A 19,826-nucleotide genomic window follows, 5' to 3' on the forward strand; every position below is an offset into this window, starting at 1 on the left:
CGAATATCTTCGGCTCTCGGCATGCACATTAATTTTTTTAAATAAAAATGAAAGCTATAAGCATCAATGGAATCACTGGAGGATTGTCTTATGAGATGGCCGGATTCACGTCACTCTGCACAGCCAAGAAGAACAAGAGAGTTGGATTTGGCAGCACTGATCGACATCGATGTTCATAAAATCTAATAATGTGTGTGTGTGTGTGTGTGTGCGCAGTGGAAAGCTTGGGCTGAATGCTTGAGAATTTTACGCTTCTGAGAAGATTATATTCGTTCTTGAGCCTCAGCTGTTGTGGTAAGTCTTTTGCATTCCCCGGAATCCGGCGCAGTGACTCCTGTCTTTATGTTGGACTACCGTGAAAAATGTGTTTTACTTCTGTGTAATTTCAAGGAAGGTGATGATTTGCTGAAATGTGGAGTGAATTGTCCAATATAGTGAAAGAATAACAACAAAGAAAGTGGATTACTGAGGGGGAAGGAAGTGTAGAGACGATATAAAAATATGAAAGCTGTTGGAGGAAATCCTGATTCGTTGCAACCGCCGTGTTTTGTTATTTTTCCCAGTTGCTGCTGTGTATCAGCCTCATTTTCCAGTAGACGATTTCTCACCCGTTCCTTTCTTTTAGAAGCTTACAGTGCATGTGCAATACTTTTACCACCTTTTGTCCACATTAGGGTAATAAAATGAAAGTATTCAAACGGTAAAACTAAATAAACTGATCAAATCAATAGAAATCCAGTTGAAAATGGTGAAAATTTAAGACTTAAAAGATGACGTCAGCTTTCCTGATCTTCTCTGGAGGATCGTTCTGCAACCAAAGGGTGAAACAGAAAAGGCCCAGTCCCCCTTGGGTTTGAGGTTTGGGGGGGGGGGGGGGGGGCATGCAGGATTGACTCTGCGGGTCTTTCACCACGATGAATGAACACATCTAAAAATAAAAGTGGAAACTTGCCTATGGAATCCCAGAGTTTAAGATGTAGAGAGGTCTTAAAGCACCGTGAAAAGCAACAGCCCGCAATCGCTCCAGGATAATCGTAGTTTAAATACGCGATGACACAAACTTGAAGAAGGAAAAATGGACCTGATGATAAGCGTGACAGTCTTCCTGGTTTGTTATTCTTATTTTCCCTCGTGGTGTCCTTTCGGATCGAGGAGAGGAAAGCCAACAAGAACATGAAGCAGGAGTCGTTATGTCGAGAAGGAAAAGAGGGAAGAGAGCTGGATCCCTGCTCTGCTGTGTCCAACTGCTGGAAAGGGCTTCTTAGGAGGTTTAATAGGCAGGAGAACGAGGGCTGGGGTTACACGGAGGTGCAGGAGGCCTCTTTTTCTTTTCTTTTTTAACAATGAAGTGAGTTATTGTGGGACTGGGCTTGTGACGCTTCGGGGTCAAGGTCATGATCTCACCAGTGACAGTGTCTTAAAAACTTTATGATCCAAGAGCGCAGAGATCACAGATGGATTCGTGAATAAAGACGACCCACTGTCCCGTGGGACTTTACCATCTTTACGATTTTCTCTCTACACATTCCTTTTCTTATTGGTCCTTTTCGTCGCGTCGCCGTGCAGCTGCGCATTCTCCATCCTCTCCGACCGTCGGACATCTTCAAACGCACAGAGGGCATCAAAGACGTTGGCCCGGAGTGGCCTCGCTCCACATCCCCGTGCTTCCCTTCGTTCTTTTAGTTTCCACAGCTTCAACTTTGTTGTTTCTGCCCTCATGTGCAAGCAATTAAATGACACGGCCGAAACAAAACACATGCTTTGTTTTCTAGGCAGCGGGTTGGCTGCCTCGAAGCTTCCAGTTTGCCGGGTCCGTCAGATTCGGAGGAGCCGTTCTGCTGTCACGCCTCTTTCTTTGTCTTACTTGCCTCCAGTTTTTTACTTTTATCGAATCCCTCATTCTCGTCTCTCCTGCCTCTCCTCCACAGTCGCGTACAAAGGTCTTTTCATAGCGTGATTGACTGTTAATTTTCTCCTCTCTGCCCAGCTGTCTTGCTTCACTGTCACTCTGGCTCTAATGAAAGATCAGGCAATCCCAAACGGTACAGTCGCTGCTATTGTTCCGTCATGGGGCAACTGTTATTCCTGCTGTTTTGTCATCTGCGCTGGAAGCAAAACCAGAACACAGAGGGTCTTGATATGTCATGGCGTGTCCTTGCAGTGGCCTTGAAAAATAGTGGATTCTAAGTCAAGGCAGAGGGCTCCAAGCCTGTTGTAAAAGCCTTATCTTAACCCAGGAGTAAAGGAAGATGAGTTGAATGCTTTTCGTCAAACTGCTCAGTATTAATGCAACGAGAACTTGGATGGATCAAATCAAAACCTCAAATTTGAATCTCTTGTTGGAGCTGGAGAAAATAGGAGGCAGTCGCCACAGAGAATGCATCGCCTCTGAATCAACATTTTATACCCTTCAGGATAAGTGAAACAACCAACCTGCTGCTGGCGCTAGAAGAAGAGTCAAGGGACTGCTAAAGTCAGCATGATGTACCCTCTGGAGACCATGAATGTCTGGCATTGAAAACAAGCAGTCTTTTATTCGATTAGGCCCAGTGGTTATGAAGTGTATAACCTTTAGAGGGGCATGAAACCCTTCAATTTAGTTTAAATACAAACATCACAAAAATCTGAGCAGGTTCTCATCAGGCAAAAAACGGGCACACCTCGAAGTCGACCACCACGAGGACGGCTTGTCCCGCCTCCCAGACACGAGCCATGTCGCACCGAGAGGTGGACGCCAGCCAGGATAGAGAGTTCTCCCCAAAACAATCAAAGCAAGTCAAGTGTGGATTCCAGAGTGTCTCTGGCAAGCCTGTGTTGACTGGAGAGTCATGAAAGAGTGTAAAAAGGGCCTGAGCTCAAATCACGCTCCAGTCAAACAGAGGAGGAGCAATAAGGCGTTTTGAGAGCAGGGAAACGCTGTGGCTGTGGGTGATCTAAATCAGAGGGCTGACCGCGCTGCATGCACGAGGGCAATCGCTGTGCAAGCTGACAAATAAAGACTCTCTTGCGTGTGTGTGCGTGTCTGCATTTTTATTGTTTCACAGGCATTTCATTACAATATGTGCTTTCTCCGATCTGGTTGCGTAGTTTCTGCAAAAACGCACAAAGAAAAACAATCACATCAATTCGCATGGCACTCTGAGTGTTATGAATAGCAGTCTGAGAATTTGTCTGCAAAAATCTGACCAAAAAAAAAAAAACGGATTCGATTTCATTTTAATTGTGTTTAGCTATGCGATGAAAAGGCAATGTGATTTTGCCACATTTGCAAATGAGCTTAAGATCTTGTTAGCTGCTTATTTGATTTTGAGCTTGGTCCAATATCAAGCTTTAAGCGTGCAAAGAGAAAAAGCAGACGCGTCTATCCGTGCACCGAATTGTTGGAAGGCTGAAATATTTGTGTCTGTGTTGACGGATGATTCCACCGTACTGCTGAAATAAAATCTTTTTTTGTGTGCTGTATGTAGAAGCTGCAGTCGAGCTTTAATTTAACCGGGTTGCGTTGCTGCTGCTGCTGAATGAGTTAATCCTGGCGCTCAATTTCTGCACTCGTGTCTCGTCTTGACTGAATGGGCGTCAACTGTCAATGGTTAATGTCAGATCGAGTCGCACCTACTTTAAATATCTTAAAACAGATTATATGCTTCGTGCTGATCTATCTTTGATTTATTTATGATGCAACACCGTCTGCTCGGCTGCCGGATTTAAATGGTTTGCCTTTCGCCTGCTAGTTCACATCGTCTTTCCAGCTAAACGTAAACGTGCAATGTGGGCATTACAGACACACGCACGCATAAACAGTGTTTTTTTTTGCATGCCTAGGGGCTCTGTTGACCAGGACAACTGCCCCTACTAGGGCCAAACTGATCTCCGAGGAGTGATTTGAAGACTTTCTGCAAAAAATGCAAAAGTTGCGACGCCTTCCTGATGCCTGACTTGGGAAGTTGGCGAGCTTCAGGTTGTGTGTGGGGGGGGGGGGGCTCTACGGTTAAAGAACCGACCAGCAGCCCAAATCGGTTTCCCGGCTGCAGGTTTCTGCTTTGAGGTCTGCTGTAACGCATTCCAGGCGGCAGGCAAGGGAGAAGACGTCGTCTCGGCCGCTTCTAGAGCCGGTTCCGGGGAGTATTCATTCAACTGTATAACATAGATGTTATAATTAATCTGTAATTCTCTCTGCCATTTTGAATATGTTCTTGGTCTAGTTAATTTGCCTGTCGGCAGGATTACAGGAAAAACTAACGAGGCATTTTATTTGTTGAGCCTATATGGTCCTCCCTCAGCCCGCGGACCATTACTTTGTGTGCTACAATGCGTGATGATCGAGAGGGAGATCTCACGCCATAGATATGAACGGCCACATTATGGAACCACATTTAGCCACTGGTTGCTCCAAGGGAAGCATACTTTAAAATCTTTTTTTTTTTTTAATCTGCTCTAACTGTGTTTTAGAAGGAATAAATCCACCCTCTCAAATTATCTTTCTATACCAAAGGCAGTTCTCTGAAATCATACCTCGTGGGTCTTAAATTTATAACAGGCCTACCGGTAATTGCTGAAAAAAGCTGAACTGACTCGAGGCAGAAACGTCCAGAGCAGCGCGACGTCTTTGTATTATTCATCACATCGGCAACCAGAGAAACGCACCGAAATGCCGCATTTAGCTTTCCCTCGTCAAAGGCTCGCGAAGGCCTTGTGTGTATCAAGAATGTCTCGAGGCACTTCATCAATATATCAAGGCCATTCCATACAAAGTGATGACAGGTCTACATTAAGGAATGGCAGGACGGTGCAGCTGGTCTGCAGGTGTTTGCGGCGCGATGCCGCGATTGTAGTCGAAGCCCGTAGACCCGTGTTACAGGTCGTTGGTTCTCAACCCAACACCTCCACTGTCTTGTTCACCAAAGTGCAGTTTGAAGCCAAGCTACCGTTTCTTAAAACCGTTTCTTCCCTCTCTGCCCGCCTTGCTTTCACATTTCCGCGCACTAAAGGAGAACGAACACGCAGCGCTGCCTCTTTACAGCCCAGAAACACTTAGAGAGGAAGAGCGGCACCCATCTCCTTTTTTAAAAGCAGGTAATGACCCTGTGTGGAGGGAGTCTGGCGATCGTCAGCAGTGACGGCTCAGTTCAAAGGCTCCATGCTGTGTAATATTAGGCAGACAGAAAGTCCATCCACCAGATGTAGAGTTTGACACACTCCAGTGTCTGCAGCCTGCAGCTATGCAATACACACTCTTGACTAGCAGGCAGCGTTCGTACACACACACACACACACACACACACACGGGAGGGCTGGTAGGAAATCTCTGCGTCATTAGTTCAGATTAGTTCCTCTTTCCATGTGTCTATTTTTGCATCTTTGCGTCTTGCAGTCAATCCATCGGCCTCATATCCAACCCCAGGATTAATTTTATCCCCTTTCCTCCAACGTAGGCGTCAGTTTTATGCCTTTCATATAAAAAAAAAAGGCAATGAAATCTGTGAAATCATTTTGACGTTGCCGGGCCGTGTGCGGCATTACACTCTTAACTGTAGCATCAAAGGCTTGGATGGGGCCGGGTTTATTCCCTCATCTTCGGCCTACGCTCAGGGCGAATGGCTTAGCTTTCTCAAGGAGGAGGCAGACTCTTTGATCCGAACTGTTCCTCCATCCACATTTGTCACTGAAGACGTCAAACGAGTGGACTTTTAGTGTCCCGGCTTCCCGTTCCTCAACCGGTGGCTTGTGTCTGGCCGTTTGAGCAGGAGGGAGGATTGCTTATGTTGGCGTGACGCGGGCTTCAGCCCGTTGTAGCTTCATTGCCGTGAGAAGGCCTCATGAAGCTGCGTAATGTCTGCAGAGGAGCGATTCTGCCACAGCGTTTGCTGGTTGCACATAAAAGGCGGCTCTTGCAAAGGTAATAAAGCAAAAAACTGTGCATGAGTTTGGCTGCTCTTTTGCAGAAGAGAAAAAAAATCTGACGAGGCAAAAAGAAAAAGGACGGATGATCGTGTAACTTGATAAGATGCTCGGACCCATGCGATAACATCTGGACCCTAACGATGGACTGCAAACGTCTTCCACATGCTCCCACTGTCTCCACCCGTGTCCTCTTCTTTTCTTCCCTCTGCCTGTCTTACCCCATCACATCTGATTCTCCCTGGTTCTCCCTTTTCTCACTCCTCGCCTCTCTTCCCCCTTCTGCGCTGTCTGCTTGTTGTTTTATGAAGGAATGCTCCGCCGAGGAGTGCATTTGATCTCAGTACTGCTTTGACCTAAAGATGGAGGGAGGCCTTGAGGGAGGAGGGTTTGAAGGCTGCATGTGTCCCCAATTACACCGCCGAGTGTAATTCACTGCTCCACTCCGGTGGACTGGAATGAGTCGCCTAATCAAGGCCAGAGTACGCTAACCTGCTGCCAATTCTGACACGTAGAGACAATGCGCTTGCATGACTCTCTCTCTCTCACACACACACATGCACACGTATGGCATAGACGTGGCCACATGTCGGTAACGCCAGTAATCTTTTTAGTCATGATCATTCACCATGACCAGCAGGAAAACACGCTGGATTATAAAATCAGTCTGCCGATCTCTGATGACGATAAGTAATCAATAAATATCTGAAAGTAAATAAATAAGCAGGCACCCCCTAAAATCTTTCATGCCATTAAGCTGTCTGACACGCGCCGTTCGCATTGCACGCTTGTAATTTATTAAATAGAAATAAGGAACACAAAACCTCGAGGTTTCCATGCCTGTAAAAAGGACAAGCCAAACCAGGTGTGCTGCAGCCATCAGATAAGAGTCAGATGATATGGAGCTGCACAGCAGGATGTGGGATCCTCCAGATTTCATCTGTACAACCTTGGAAATTCTTAAAAGGGAATGAGGTAATACAAGACGGGCCTTTGTTACTGTCTTCCTCATTTAGCATGTCTCATCTGCCTGTCCTCCTTTCCATCATCTGAGGTGGAGGTGGATCAGCTATGAAGGTCTGGTTGAGGGGCCGGGGGTTTACGGGAGGTGAGGTGAGACGGTGGTTTCTGCTCACGGCCGACATCGCGTTCATCCTCCTTTTATGTATTTTGCCCACCTTAAACAAAATCCAGACGTTCTACATCCTCCTGTAATTCCAACCCCCTCTGTTTCTTCAATGCTTTCCAACTTCGGTCCACAATGATGACTTGGGGGGGGGGGGGGGGGGGGGCAGATAATAATAACATGTAATAGCTTTCTCTTTCATTCAGCCTTTGTTTAACCAGGTATGTCCCATTGAGATCAAATATCTTTTATAAGGGAGGTCTGGCCAAGGATAGCAGCAGCGCAAAGTTTCCACATAAAATCCCATCAATCACCTGGATTCAATTGATTTCACCGTCGTTTTAACCCATTAATCCATCAAATACAGTGAGATCATGGTTATCTGTTTTGAAGCGTCTGTGAGGCCTCATGAATCTTTGATTATCAGCATGCTAAATTGTCCTTGGAGACAATTTTTTTTTTATTTCCACAAACAAGATTATTTCTACTATGTCTCTTTCTTTTTGTTTGTTTATTTCCTTATTGTCTTTCTGTTATTTATGTTTTATCCTCCCTCTTTCTGACATTACCAATGGGTTTAAGGGGAACTGGGAATCAGAGCGTTAGTGTGTTGGGCCACGTAGTTGCTCACTTGTAAAGGCAGACATTTAATTTCACTAGAACAGACAGAATTTAAATCAAACCTTCCTGTTAAAAGAATCCGTTGAAATTGAAGTATCACCAAGGATAAATGTGCACTGCTGTTATATTCTGGTTTCAGCCTCCTTCGGCTCCTCCTTCCCGCTACTCATCGCTCCCATCCTTTCTACTCATCTCTTCCATGCCACCATTTTCCTCCTCACAGCTGGAGGAATGCTGGTGCTTATTTTCCTAACCTGGGATGAGGAGAGGTTCCCGTCGAGCGTTGGTGTGGTTGACAAGGAAGAATAAGAAAAACTCGGGACGTTTTTACTGGAAGCATTTTTTTATTTTTTACACACATGGTGTTTCGCTTTCGCTTTCATCTCTCTGTCTTAGTATAACTCCTTCTCTGCTTGTTCTGTGTTTTTGCGTCCGTTTCAACTTCTTCCGTTTTCCCAAGTCTGACTTTCTCTCTGGCCTGGAGTCAGATTTTTTTGTGCATGGTCGAGTCTATCCTGACAATCGCACTGAGCTGACCAAATGTCACACCCAACTTCCCAGAATCCTGACAGAAATCAGCGGCCAATCAGCTCAATAGAGGCCGTAACGTGAAAAAGCACGAACCACAAAACTGAGTTCCTGGCAGAAAACATCTACATAGCCTAAAAACACTAAAAATTATTTTTATGATTAATGATACACACCTTAATTTATTTGGAGCTCCAAAGAAATATGCCCAATGACTTTTGTGTTTTAATTTCCCAACCCTAACTGTTGGCGTGATGGAAGACAGACCGGCAGCATTCTGGCTAATAATGCTAATGTCAACACCATCTGATGTCATTTCAAATAAAGATGAAATATCCGAACCTTCACACGGCTGTGCTCTGGGCTTCATCAACAGCGTCCGGGCTACATACTCCCGTTGACTTGAGATGCCCTTTCCTTCGTTATGTACAACCTGCAGATGATGTGAGAATTCAACCGGGTGAGCGAGGAAATGCCAGCAGACGGTTTTTGGCATGGCACCCAACTAGTCTCATGATGTCCAAAACGGAGCAGCGTTTGGAAACCAGCAGATGTATCCTGCCATTCCCAGATTCCCCTGGCTGGGGGGGGGGCTCTTCTTTTTGAATTTGTCATCCTTGAGGAATCTTGGAATGCCGGCGGTGAGCTTATGGAGCGCGTGCGAGTCCTCGGCTGCACCTGAGCTCACGCCAACACACAAGCGCAGGCGTGCATTCAACAAGTTGTATGTCTCATTCACACTACGAGCACACATGATGCACGATTTTGCAGGAAAGTCACTTACAACTTTTAGGTAGAAATTTCACATCTTGCTCTCCGCACCTGAAAAATGACTCGACACGGACATGGCATCTACGTGCAGCACGTTTGTGCCAGTAAATGCGATGCTTGTGTGTCAAATACATTACAGCTTGTTCTGCAGAATGCGCCTGCGTGGCGCGTCCTCTGCATCGATGCGTCACGCAGACATGCAGGAGCGATGACTCTCCACAGGACTGCATGGGCTCAGTCGATCGGCTGGGAAGCGATCGGATTTTCACGCACACACTTGTGCTGGAGCTGTCAGGTGAAAAGAGATGCGCGCCGCAGTAGGTGGTAACATGCCTGCGCACATTCCTCAATCGTCTGCTTACACCGTTGGTAATCGGAGCCAAGGGGAGCCTCACCCGAAACGGGCTAACCAGGCCTTAAACATCAGTTGTGTTTCCATGAGATGGGTGGGGCGTGCAAAGTTAGCATCATGAAAATTCATAGCCACATACACCCTCTCTTGTAATGCAGATTAGTGAAACGGCCTTCGCTGCACAGACATCCTGTCCCTGCAGCATCTGTGTCAGGTTTACATGATGTGTGTTTGCGTGGATCTCCTTGCTACTCGGGTTTCCGCACATATTTTAAAGACATGCAAGTCGTTTGCTGGACGTGAAACTTTAATTTGCCCATGGAAACAAATGTGTGGGTGGATCTGACCGGTTAGATGCGTGCGCTCCGCGTGAAAGTAGAAAACTGATGCCGTATCAAATGTCGACATGAAAACGCGACTCCAGTTGTTTTCTTGTGCCAGAATTCTGCTGAGAGTTGATGGAAAGTAAAGAAATGACGATAAGTTGTGTCTCAGCCGTCCTCGCAGTGCGGCTGTCAATATATGGTCAGTGTCCGGTGTTTATACTATTAGGGAGGACGAGGGAGAAATGCTACTACAGTTTCAGTACCCCCCCCCCCCCCCCTCCATTTGATGGATGGTGGTTACATGGAGCAGAGGTGGAGCGAACTACAACAAGAAAAGCCAAATGAATTCCCTAATGGAAGATCACATTTTGAGTCCGCTGCCGACCGGCGTCTCCGGGAGTTGTCAGGATTCGGCCTCTTTCTTAACCTCCTCGCCGGCACTCGGCTGCGAAGCGATGAACGGCGGCTCGTGGCGGTTTGTCAGTGCAAGCCTGACACTGACATGGTCTTCGGCAAAGTTGACACGCTGCCGTTTAGAGCAGCCGTTGGTCTGTGTCAGCTTCGAGCTTATTCTTGGCCGACTCGGGTTTCCGGCGAGCAGCTCCGCTCCGTGTTCAAACCTCCGAAGCGGTTGCGGGGTCAGACTTTAATGTGTGATGGATTTACAGCTGCGTATTCAAATCAGAATGCAGAGTGTAAATCCATTTCAAGTGAGTCTGTTTAAATTCAGAATAAAAGTTCTGCAGCGTCAGCGCGTACGGAGTCGTCGCCATCTTGTTTCGGAGTATAAAAAAACAAAAATGCAGGTACTTTAGCCGCGTTTGAGCCAGAGCCCAAAACTTCCTCCGACATGTATCGAGAGTTTGCGGTCAAGCCAATCTGTAATTTCAACACAGTCTGGCTTCTCAAAACGTGCAGTAGAAGTCGAATGAAATGGCCTCCCCACTTGTGTGTGTGTGTGTGTGTGAGAGTGAGTGTTTGTTCTTTGGTCCATAATGTCCTCAGGTGAATATGTGAACTGGGCTTGCTTTTATTCCCCTTCATGCACCAGTTGAGAGAGCACACACACACATACACAGAGTTGCAGGTTCTGTCTGTGTTTACAAGATATTTATGCCGCACTGTGAGTGAAGGCTCGGTTCTGATTGGCTACGACTTATTTCCTTCTCTCTCTGATGTTCATGTGTGACCATTGCAACACAAACCGGCTCCCCGCCTGGTGGGATGGCCCATTTCTTAAAAGCCCTCACATAGTCCTCCCCTCAGAAGCCTCCTTCCCTCCATTCATCTTCAACTATCTTCCCGCCGCCTTTTTTTTTTTATTTCAAACTTGGCATGGAAAATCTTTATTTTCTTGAAATCCCCTGTCTGTTTGCCAAGACTGCAACTTCCTGCTTGCTTTCCAACTGTAAGCCTAATTGCACTAATAAGTCATGAAGGTACCTTGAGCCCCCCCCCCCTCCCATATGGTGCCACCCTCTGCCATTAGCTGCTTTTTTCACCTTATCTTCGTCTGTAACGCTGCAGATTGGTATGTAAGACAAATACTTTGCAGAGAGAAGAATAAAAAATAAAGACACAACAGGAGAAGAGGTTGCTGGATGGAAAGAGATCCAAAGAGAAATCGCCGTTCCATTCACATCCATGCAAATCTCTCCATCACCTCTTTAAGGCAGGAATATGACATTGCTTTATTGTGAAGTCGGCGGTTTTGCTTCCAGATAACCCTAGAATTAGGGCAGATTTCCCGCTAATGGGGAAGGAAGAGGACCTTGGGAAAGGACCTAATAACAGAGTGGGACAGCTCATACATCAGTTTTACTCACCGCACCAACCCGCCTGGTTTCAAATGCAGAACCCCCCCCCCCATACCCACCCACCCAGACAAACAGCATATTATGTGCAAAGCATATCCGCTCAAATTGATCATTTCTGTCCTTACTATCCGACAGTCTCTCTCACTTTATCCATCACCCTTCTTTTACCCATCACCCCCCCCCCCCCATCCCAGGCCTTGACGCTTCTCATATCCTGCCATGATGATTCTCAGAGCTCTGCAAGTTAAAAACAACAACAACAATAATGACCTTCCTAAACCTTTACAATAATAATGCATTTTGCAGTTCAGAGGAAAGGGTGATACTTTTGGATGGATGTTTGGTCTCATACCAAATATCTGAAGGCGTCACTGCTGACATGCTCCCAGAAATATGTGGTCCACTTTCTGTTGGATGTGATTGAAAGTACTTTAATGGAAATTACTGTAAAGTTGGGGTTTGGGCGGCCAAGGTTATCATTTTAATAAGAAGCCAGTCGGCTGAGATTCCATCGATGCTTCTGAGCCAAGTTGTGGTTAGCTAAAAAGGAAAGGAGTGAAAAATGATCTATAAATGATAAATGAAAGATTAGCTGGTTGAAGAGACGGTATGAAGCCAATTTCTCTGGAAAATGGTGAGACATAGGAATGTATCGGAAGAATGAGTAGCTTGAAATGCGTGCATGGGTCTATCTGCAGAACGTTCCAAAGTCAATCTGAATGATTCATGTCACAATTTGGGTATTTTGCATTTTAAGTGTTACAAAATTGTCTTTTCCTTCCAAATGGAGGGAGTGCCTTCTCACCCGTTCTCCAAAAAAATGCTCATACCCTGCAGTCAAAGTCAATGGTTCGTCATTATAAACAGCCCAGATTACTCTTACAAAAACAATTCATGTGGCAATTTTCTGATCTGCCACCTCTGTATTTTAAGTTTCGGTCAAGTTGAGACTCTTGGAACTGTTTGGGTATGGCTGTGGTCGTGGTTAGAAGAGGACATGTGGAAACTATTGACTGCTGAGGGATTATTACAGCAAGATCTGACAGAACATATTCTTCTTCTCCTCTAAACTGTTCTCCTACTTTAGGATCAGCAGCTGCTCAATATGCATCATATTTAACAAAATAAACTCTGAATATCTCGTTTTCTTAGGGTGGGCTGGGCTAAAACTCGAATAAAAAGTGTTTCTTGCAGCTATGCTGAACCCATATTACCCTCATTGTGCACCTTTCCCCCCTCCCCTCCTCCTCCTGTCCTCCTATTCCCATGTGCAGCCCGTCTATTGAACTCTCACCTGGTTGCACTTGGCCGGCTTTCTGTTAGTGAAGCTGGTGAGCTGCGACGTCCCCTCTCCTCTGTCCTTTGTAAACCACAGAGCGCCGTGTTTCTTTAAGCCCATCCACCCGGAACATGGAGGGGATTTAGTCTCACCTTGGGGGCCAAACCTCTCTCTCATACACTGTCATGCTGGGAGCCTTCAGGAACAACCCAACATAGCACAACTCAGTCACATGAAAGTACCGGATGAATGCATTTCAGTTCTCAGAAAACAACACCGGCCCGTCTACGGATCTGTAGCGGTCTTCGGCGCAGCTCATAAAGCTGCCAGCCGGCTGTTGGGATCCTTTCGCCGAGCCTCTAGACCCGTCGCTAGCAGGTGCAAGGGCCCAAAGCTCTGCTCATTAACAGCTTTATTTCACAAGCACAGCCACATAGTTGTTACCATCCTGACACAGCGTGTGTGAAACAACACATTATCACCCAATTAACATGACCCTCGGCCGGGCGCCTGGCCCCGTTTGGCTGCAGACGTTCTCTCCTCTCTCTTCTAGACTGTAGCACTGCACGCCACGCATGCAGTGTGTGACATTGCCTATTCTTATACGGATGAATAATAGATTTTTAAATGGTAATATATATTTATATTGCTGATAAAGTGGGCTAGGTTTGCTAGGTTATAGGATTCACCTGAACACTGAAGCCCATTTTTCTGTCTCCTCTCCCCTGTAATGAGAAGCAGAGGGCTTCTGTCATCAGCTAGTAATAATGCAGAACGAGGTCCGCACGGCTCGCTGTTCGGCTCCCTGTCATTCAATAAAGCCTTTGATCTGCACAAGCAAATTCAGACTGTTTTCATCTATATTTTTGCATTCAAGGTAGAAAACTGTTTAAGTTTCACATGTAAATGCAAGTCGAACACGGAAACCGGCTTGATGATCAGAAAGCCAGTAGAGTTCTTGTCAAGTACTTCGATATTTTGTCACATTTAAACCGATGGAGTCTATTTTCAAGACAAGTCCTCTTTCCCACTCAATCTTATTATATCCCAATCCCAATGCTAATTCCTGCATGCTAATAGTCTTCCCCATTTCCTCTGTTTGCAGGGTCTGAGCTTCCCCGAGACCCCAGTGTGCTAGCTGCCACTGCATGGAACGGCTCTAGCGATGGTAAACGCACACACATAAACACACATGAAAAGCAGACTTTCAGGACATCTTCAACAAGCCGCGTCAGCGAGCCTTCACCTTCAGACAACCAGACGGCACACGTTGTCGCAGTATCATTTCTATAAAGGATAATTGATGGAATGAATTACACATTTCCTCATTTTCCATTGACCTACTTTTATTTTCTTCAGTGGCGCTTCAAAATGCTGTGGCTACGTCTCCTATGCCTTCCTCTCTCTATTTGTTGGCGGATCTCCTGCTCCGACCTCTATGCTGACCCGATGATTTCATCTTTCTTCAACAAGCTTTCAGCTTGTTTCAAACCCTGCCAGCTATCTCCATCCCATTTGGGACGTATAGGGGAAGTACACAGTTTGATGAGGTAAATAGAAATCAAGAGTTGTTTGCAGATGTGCTGCAGCAGCAGATCGTCGGGCAGATGTTTCATCCGAGGTGTGCGCTTTTGCTTTTTGACTGTAGGTAGAAAGTGACTTTATTCTGTGGCGGTGAAATCATCTCGTATCCAATCCCTAGTTATGTTTTGATTTGTAGCGTATCTCTTGGAAAGAAAGGTTTGATTTCAACCAAGGGTCCGGACAACCAATCGGTTTCTCTGGCTCTTGAATCCGCTGCAGGTCCTTCACAGTTTGTGAGGTTTTTTTTCCAACATCGTTCGGCCCCATAAGGGGACGACGACACCCGAAAGGCTGCTCGCTTTGTCCTTCTGTTCCTTTCTCAGAAAGAATTCTTGCTCGGTTATTTAAAAAAACAAACATTTGTGGTCAGGATGGTCAAGTCTCCAGGAGCCGCTCCGGTTTAGATCAGCAGATCACGCCGGAGGAGGAATTTAAAACTGCCGTCCTGCTGCTGACAGGAAGCAACAATTGAACCGGATTCATAAAGTTTTCTGGATGTTATCATGACACTGTTGTTCCAAGTTATCAGTCAAATCTCGACCCCTCTCCTTAGTTTCCCCTGCCGTTGCAGACCTGACCTGCTGATGTGGAAGATGGCTCCTTAATTCAACCTGATCTTTTCACTCTCCCATTTTCGTCTGGCTTGTTTAACTCATCTCGTAGCAAAGCCGAGTATCCCACAACATCTGTCCCACAAAAACGCATCACGTTCAGCGCACACAAGAAGGAAGACGGTTGTCTCTGGGTGCCGTGGAACAGTTTGGTCGACTCTCGCTGTTCAGAAAGTCGTGTTCTTCCCACGGTGACGTGGAATATGATCAACTTTCAAGATGTGCGCGCCCCAACGTGGCCGAGAAATGGATCCGTGTGTCGTTTTGAGCGCCGCCCCGTGCCTAACATCTGTTCCTTATCTGATGCATTGATGGTGATTGCACCACTTGTTTTGTCTGCAGGCAGGGACTGGTTTTGATTGCCCAAGCAGACAGCATTCAGGTAGCGTGGCTCTATCAGCATGCATCAGTAGCAGGAAGTTATCCTGCTGAAAAAAAAACCCATTATTGGGCTGAAATTAGGGGCGATGATAGTTTACTGAGCCCGGCCTCCCTGAGGCGTCCTCCTCTCTTTTCTTTAGTTGTTTTTGATTCATTTCACTTCCCTTAGTTCCTTTCTTCTCCCAGTTTCCCCGCGACCAAGCTTTAATGAAATGTACCTTCAGCCTCAGCTGGCAGTGCTGCGGTCCCGCTTCCTCGGTGTGTTTGGTTAGCTGCGTAGCTGCTCGGGTTTCTGCATCCGAGGCCTTGCTAAGAGCATTCTGACCAGCACAGCTTTCACACTTGTATTCCCACACGGTGTTGCTCAGGAAGTGGAAAGGTATAGTGTAACCCGTCTAGTTTGGAACATGCGTAGTTTGTGTGTGTGTGTGTGCATATGTGTGTGTTTGATTGTGCAAAACCACTGCGGGACAATTCAGGCTGATGACAGGGCACCGTTTAGACTACGACCGCCACATTAAAGGGACAGTCCGCAGCAATGGTTTGAGTTTCACAGCCCCCCCCCTGCTGCAAAACACCGCAACACTCGCCACAAGACAATAACATAGAGAGTGGCTTTGTTACAGACATTTGGCAGGACATACTTCTCTTCTTTCTCTCTTCTTCACCTCATCATCTGTTTCTCCTACCCCTCCTTTATTTGGTCAAAGACTAAAGCCCCCCCCTCGCATCAATTCGGCTCGTGAGATGTTGACCTACTTGCACACACATCTTTTTAAAAGAGAGTTGATTCTCATTTTATACATAAAGTACATTCTGTGTTTCGATAACACGGTCAGAATTAGCAGACGCGTCGAGGTGGTGACGTGTTTCCTCATCGCGTGAGCCGGATCCAGTTCTCGCCGCTCATGGAAGTGTTTGGATAGATTCCCAGTGGGTCCCTCGTGACACCTCCATTCTGATCTATTCTCTGTTTTGGCTTCAACATTGCATATTTAGCGTGGTGCTTTATTTTGCGTGGAGGTGATGACACGTGACTAAGGGGAGTGTTTTCGGAGCTTGTCCGACACTCGAGCTTACATCTGGACAGCAGGTGCTCATCACCTGACTGCCAAGTCTGCTTTTACTGGAGGATTCTTCCTTCCTGGAGGCGGAACCTTATTTGTCACCGGTATTGTTCATAGAGGAGAGGAACAGGACACAAAAGATGTCCCAAGACCGTCTACTAAATATGTGATCCAGCAAAAAGTTAACAGACAAAAATGTCTTGTCTCGCGACATTTAAAGTGATCAGAGACGGTAATCCAATCAGGCGCAACACTTTTAAGTAGAAAACTAAAGCAAAACACAAAGCAAATGGCTGAGTAAACAAGTTCTGAAAAGAATCTCGGGTAATAAATGAGCTGCTGAAGCTGCTGCTCTCTATTTTCATTATTTAGTCTCTGACACACTCAAACTCGTCAGCGACGTAAATTGCATTCTATTACCAGATTGGACTTGGTAACCCATTTTCAAGGCTTGTTAAAGCCCTGCTCGGTAAATGTTCTCCATGGTAGATGGAAAGAAAAGATTATTTAATCACCTAATGAACTGTCTTGCAGAGGCATGTTTTTCCTGCTGACTCGGGTATTTTCTTCTATAACATTATCATGTAAGTGTGCTGCGTTCTTTATGAACACACATGTCAGGAGAGGGAGAGCCGTTTCAGAAAGCGTCCTGGTGAGGAAAGCATGACCTGGCAGCTACAATCTTCCCTGGAAGGTCATGTGACATAAATCCGCTCCCACATCACAAATCTATGTATTTTAACTTGCAGTTATGTTGTCTCATGCATAGATGCCCTGACAAATGGATTTTCCAGCTCTGTTCAAGATTTTAATGCGCCGGTGTCCTTGCATATATAATGCGTTTCTGTGTTTTTACTCCGAGACCTCTGTTCAGACAAATTGAAGCTTGTCCGTCTGGTATTTGTGATTCCCCCGTACATGTTTTTCCTCCTTTGTTTGTTTTGGGCGGTTTCTGCAACCAGGAGCATTTCTGCATACCTAAGATGGGTTTTTGGGGTTGAGGAAAGTTTCCAGAGGTTTTCCTTGACATTAACACCGATGTTTTTCCTGCACATTAAACTCTTAGGTGGCCCTTCAGATAGTTTTTTTTCTGACCACCTGAAGGAAAACGTGGTTCATGCAAAGAAAATGTATCTTTGTCTTTCCCAACTCCTGAAATAATCGGTGTAATGACGAGGGATCGGGCTCGCGCCTTCAGCCTGCTGTCTTTTCGGCTTTAAAGCCTGAGTCAGATCGCAGGTGATGTTGCCCCATAAGCTCAAACAAAAGCTGTGGAAAACGGTGATAAAAAATGTTGCTTTCCGACTATTTTTTAGTCGTCGGCATATTGTTTTTATTTATCTGGCTGAGATGTAGTTCAGTAAGTGTTGCTTGATTTATGTCTTGTTTCTTGGCTTTGCGTAATCCAACATTTTCCCCTCTCCTTTTGTCTTTTTGTCTCTAAATAACCTGAAACCGGACGTTTCATGTCTTCCTTTCTTAATATGGACTTTCTCCTTTTTTATTTATTTTTTTAAATCTCCACATGCCTCTGTCTCGTCCAGATTCCCCCTTCATCCATCTCGAAGCCCCTATGAACAACATCACCACCTCTCTGGGCCACACAGCTGAGCTGTTCTGTCGCGTGTCCGGCGACCCGACGCCCACCGTACGCTGGCTGAAGAACGACGCGCCGGTGGTGCAGGAGCCGCGAAGGATCTCGTACCGATCGACGCCTTACGGCTCGCGCCTCCGCATCCGCAACCTGGACACCACGGACACCGGCTACTTCCAGTGCGTGGCTACCAACTCCCAGGGCACCGTGTCCACAACTGGCGTGCTGTTCGTCAAATTCGGTAAGGCGCGTCGGCGGTGATGGTGGCATGCACCCAACTAAAGATGTCCCGCTCTGGTTCCTTTTAGCAGCACTCACTTCAAGTTGGTTTTTTGCCTATAGCGAGCAGTTTGTGGAGAGTGGAGAGAAAGTCTGGGAGTAATATTGTCTATCCTGTTGTAAAGAAAATCCCCTTGTCTTCTTTTCCAGATCCACTCCCTACACCTCTGCCAGGAAGGCCAACGTAAGTCGCTTTTCCTCCATGCATTTTTTCCCCCCTCTGTCAGTGTGCATCGTTGCTTCCCGGCATACAACACGTGGCACCAGTCAGGAATGGTGTCGCTTGAAAACTGCAGTTGACTAAATAGATTAAAGAGCATTAGGCGATGTGCCTGCAGACCGTCTGCTGGAAAATGAGGAATTGCTCATCTCGCTGAAACCAAGCATCTAAGCCTGAACACACCAGACACTATTACATTTTAAATTATGCGAGTTCAAATCGCCTGCCCCCCCCCCCCCCCCCCCCCCGTCCCACCCCCCTTGCCAACTCGCGAAGGAAAAGCGTTGCACTCAACTGAGGAGTAGCGAGCGATGTTAATGCACATTACGGTCATTGCGGGCTTCATTTGAATGGACAGGGCCTTCCTTTGACAGCGGCGGGGCTGCGGCGGCGGCGAGCCGCTCGTCACTGCTGCTCATCATTAGTGCCACGGCTTAATAGCTGCAAAGAAGGTTGGCAGGCCGTCAAGAAGACGGGGTCAACTAATGATGACTTCAAATGACGTGCAACCACTTACCTCAGACCGCAGCTGTTCACGTGTCAAAACCTGCTGGGGAGACGTCTGATCCACCGCCTGTCGGTTTCATTCAAATGTTTATTTGCATGTTTTTTTTTCTGCGTCCCGTGATCGTTGTATTAAGTAAAGCGCGTCAGAGAGTGCAGAGTGACTTCCGCTTTCTTAGCCTCTAGTATTACGAACAAATTTGAGGGGAAATTTCTGACCACCCACCCCGTGGAACTTGAACGCAGGTCCTCAGCGTTTTCTTTGCATCGGCCTGTGCTCTGATTTCCATCCCATCTATGCTCAGCACACAGTTTGTGGTGTGTGTGTGTCTGTGTGTGTGTGTGTGTGCCCTCATAGTTGGGTCGTTTGCATGAGTAGCCGCATGCAAACTAAAACCTGACAGGACGGCGGTTTCAGGCGTGACTCAAATGACTCGCTTTCAGGGAGAAGAGCAGGAAGGAGGAGGGAAGAAAAGATTGACGCACGACCTTTTCCTTAAGCGCCGACATCTTTAGGTTTCCCATCATTCCTTTCCAAGCCAGTGTTTTTCAGTTTGGCTTAATTCAAGACTTTTTCTTTAATACGACGGTTCTCAACTTTGTCACGAAGGCGAGCATCGGCTCAAGTCAAACGTTTTCATGAGCTTATTTCAAGTTTTTAAGTGTCCTAAGTTACACCTTAGAAATAAAATAACAGCGGCAATTTGCCTCCATGTCTTGATTAGATGGAGGCTTTAATAACTTAATATGCAAGTTGCTTGGCCATGTCTTTATTTATTGTTCCACGATTTTGTGCAAAATCCAAAGGTCAGGATTCTGGCTTTTTAAAGCAAAAACATTCCAGGAAAAATCTGGAGTGAATGACTGT

General features: G+C 46.3%; 1 protein-coding gene across 1 annotated transcript in view; it reads left to right on the forward strand.

The window, feature by feature from the left end:
- The window catches only part of ror1 (receptor tyrosine kinase-like orphan receptor 1), a 76,686-nt gene that overhangs the window by 39,442 nt on the left and 17,418 nt on the right, over positions 1-19,826 (forward strand). Inside the window, exons 2-4 of the mRNA XM_068743404.1 lie at positions 13,824-13,886; positions 17,906-18,196; positions 18,385-18,418. Of these exons, the coding sequence (XP_068599505.1) occupies positions 13,824-13,886; positions 17,906-18,196; positions 18,385-18,418 (388 nt within the window). The remainder of the gene's footprint in view (positions 1-13,823; positions 13,887-17,905; positions 18,197-18,384; positions 18,419-19,826) is intronic.

This window comes from Brachionichthys hirsutus, chromosome 9, assembly GCF_040956055.1.
Source record: "Brachionichthys hirsutus isolate HB-005 chromosome 9, CSIRO-AGI_Bhir_v1, whole genome shotgun sequence".
NCBI classification, from domain to species: Eukaryota; Metazoa; Chordata; class Actinopteri; order Lophiiformes; family Brachionichthyidae; genus Brachionichthys; species Brachionichthys hirsutus.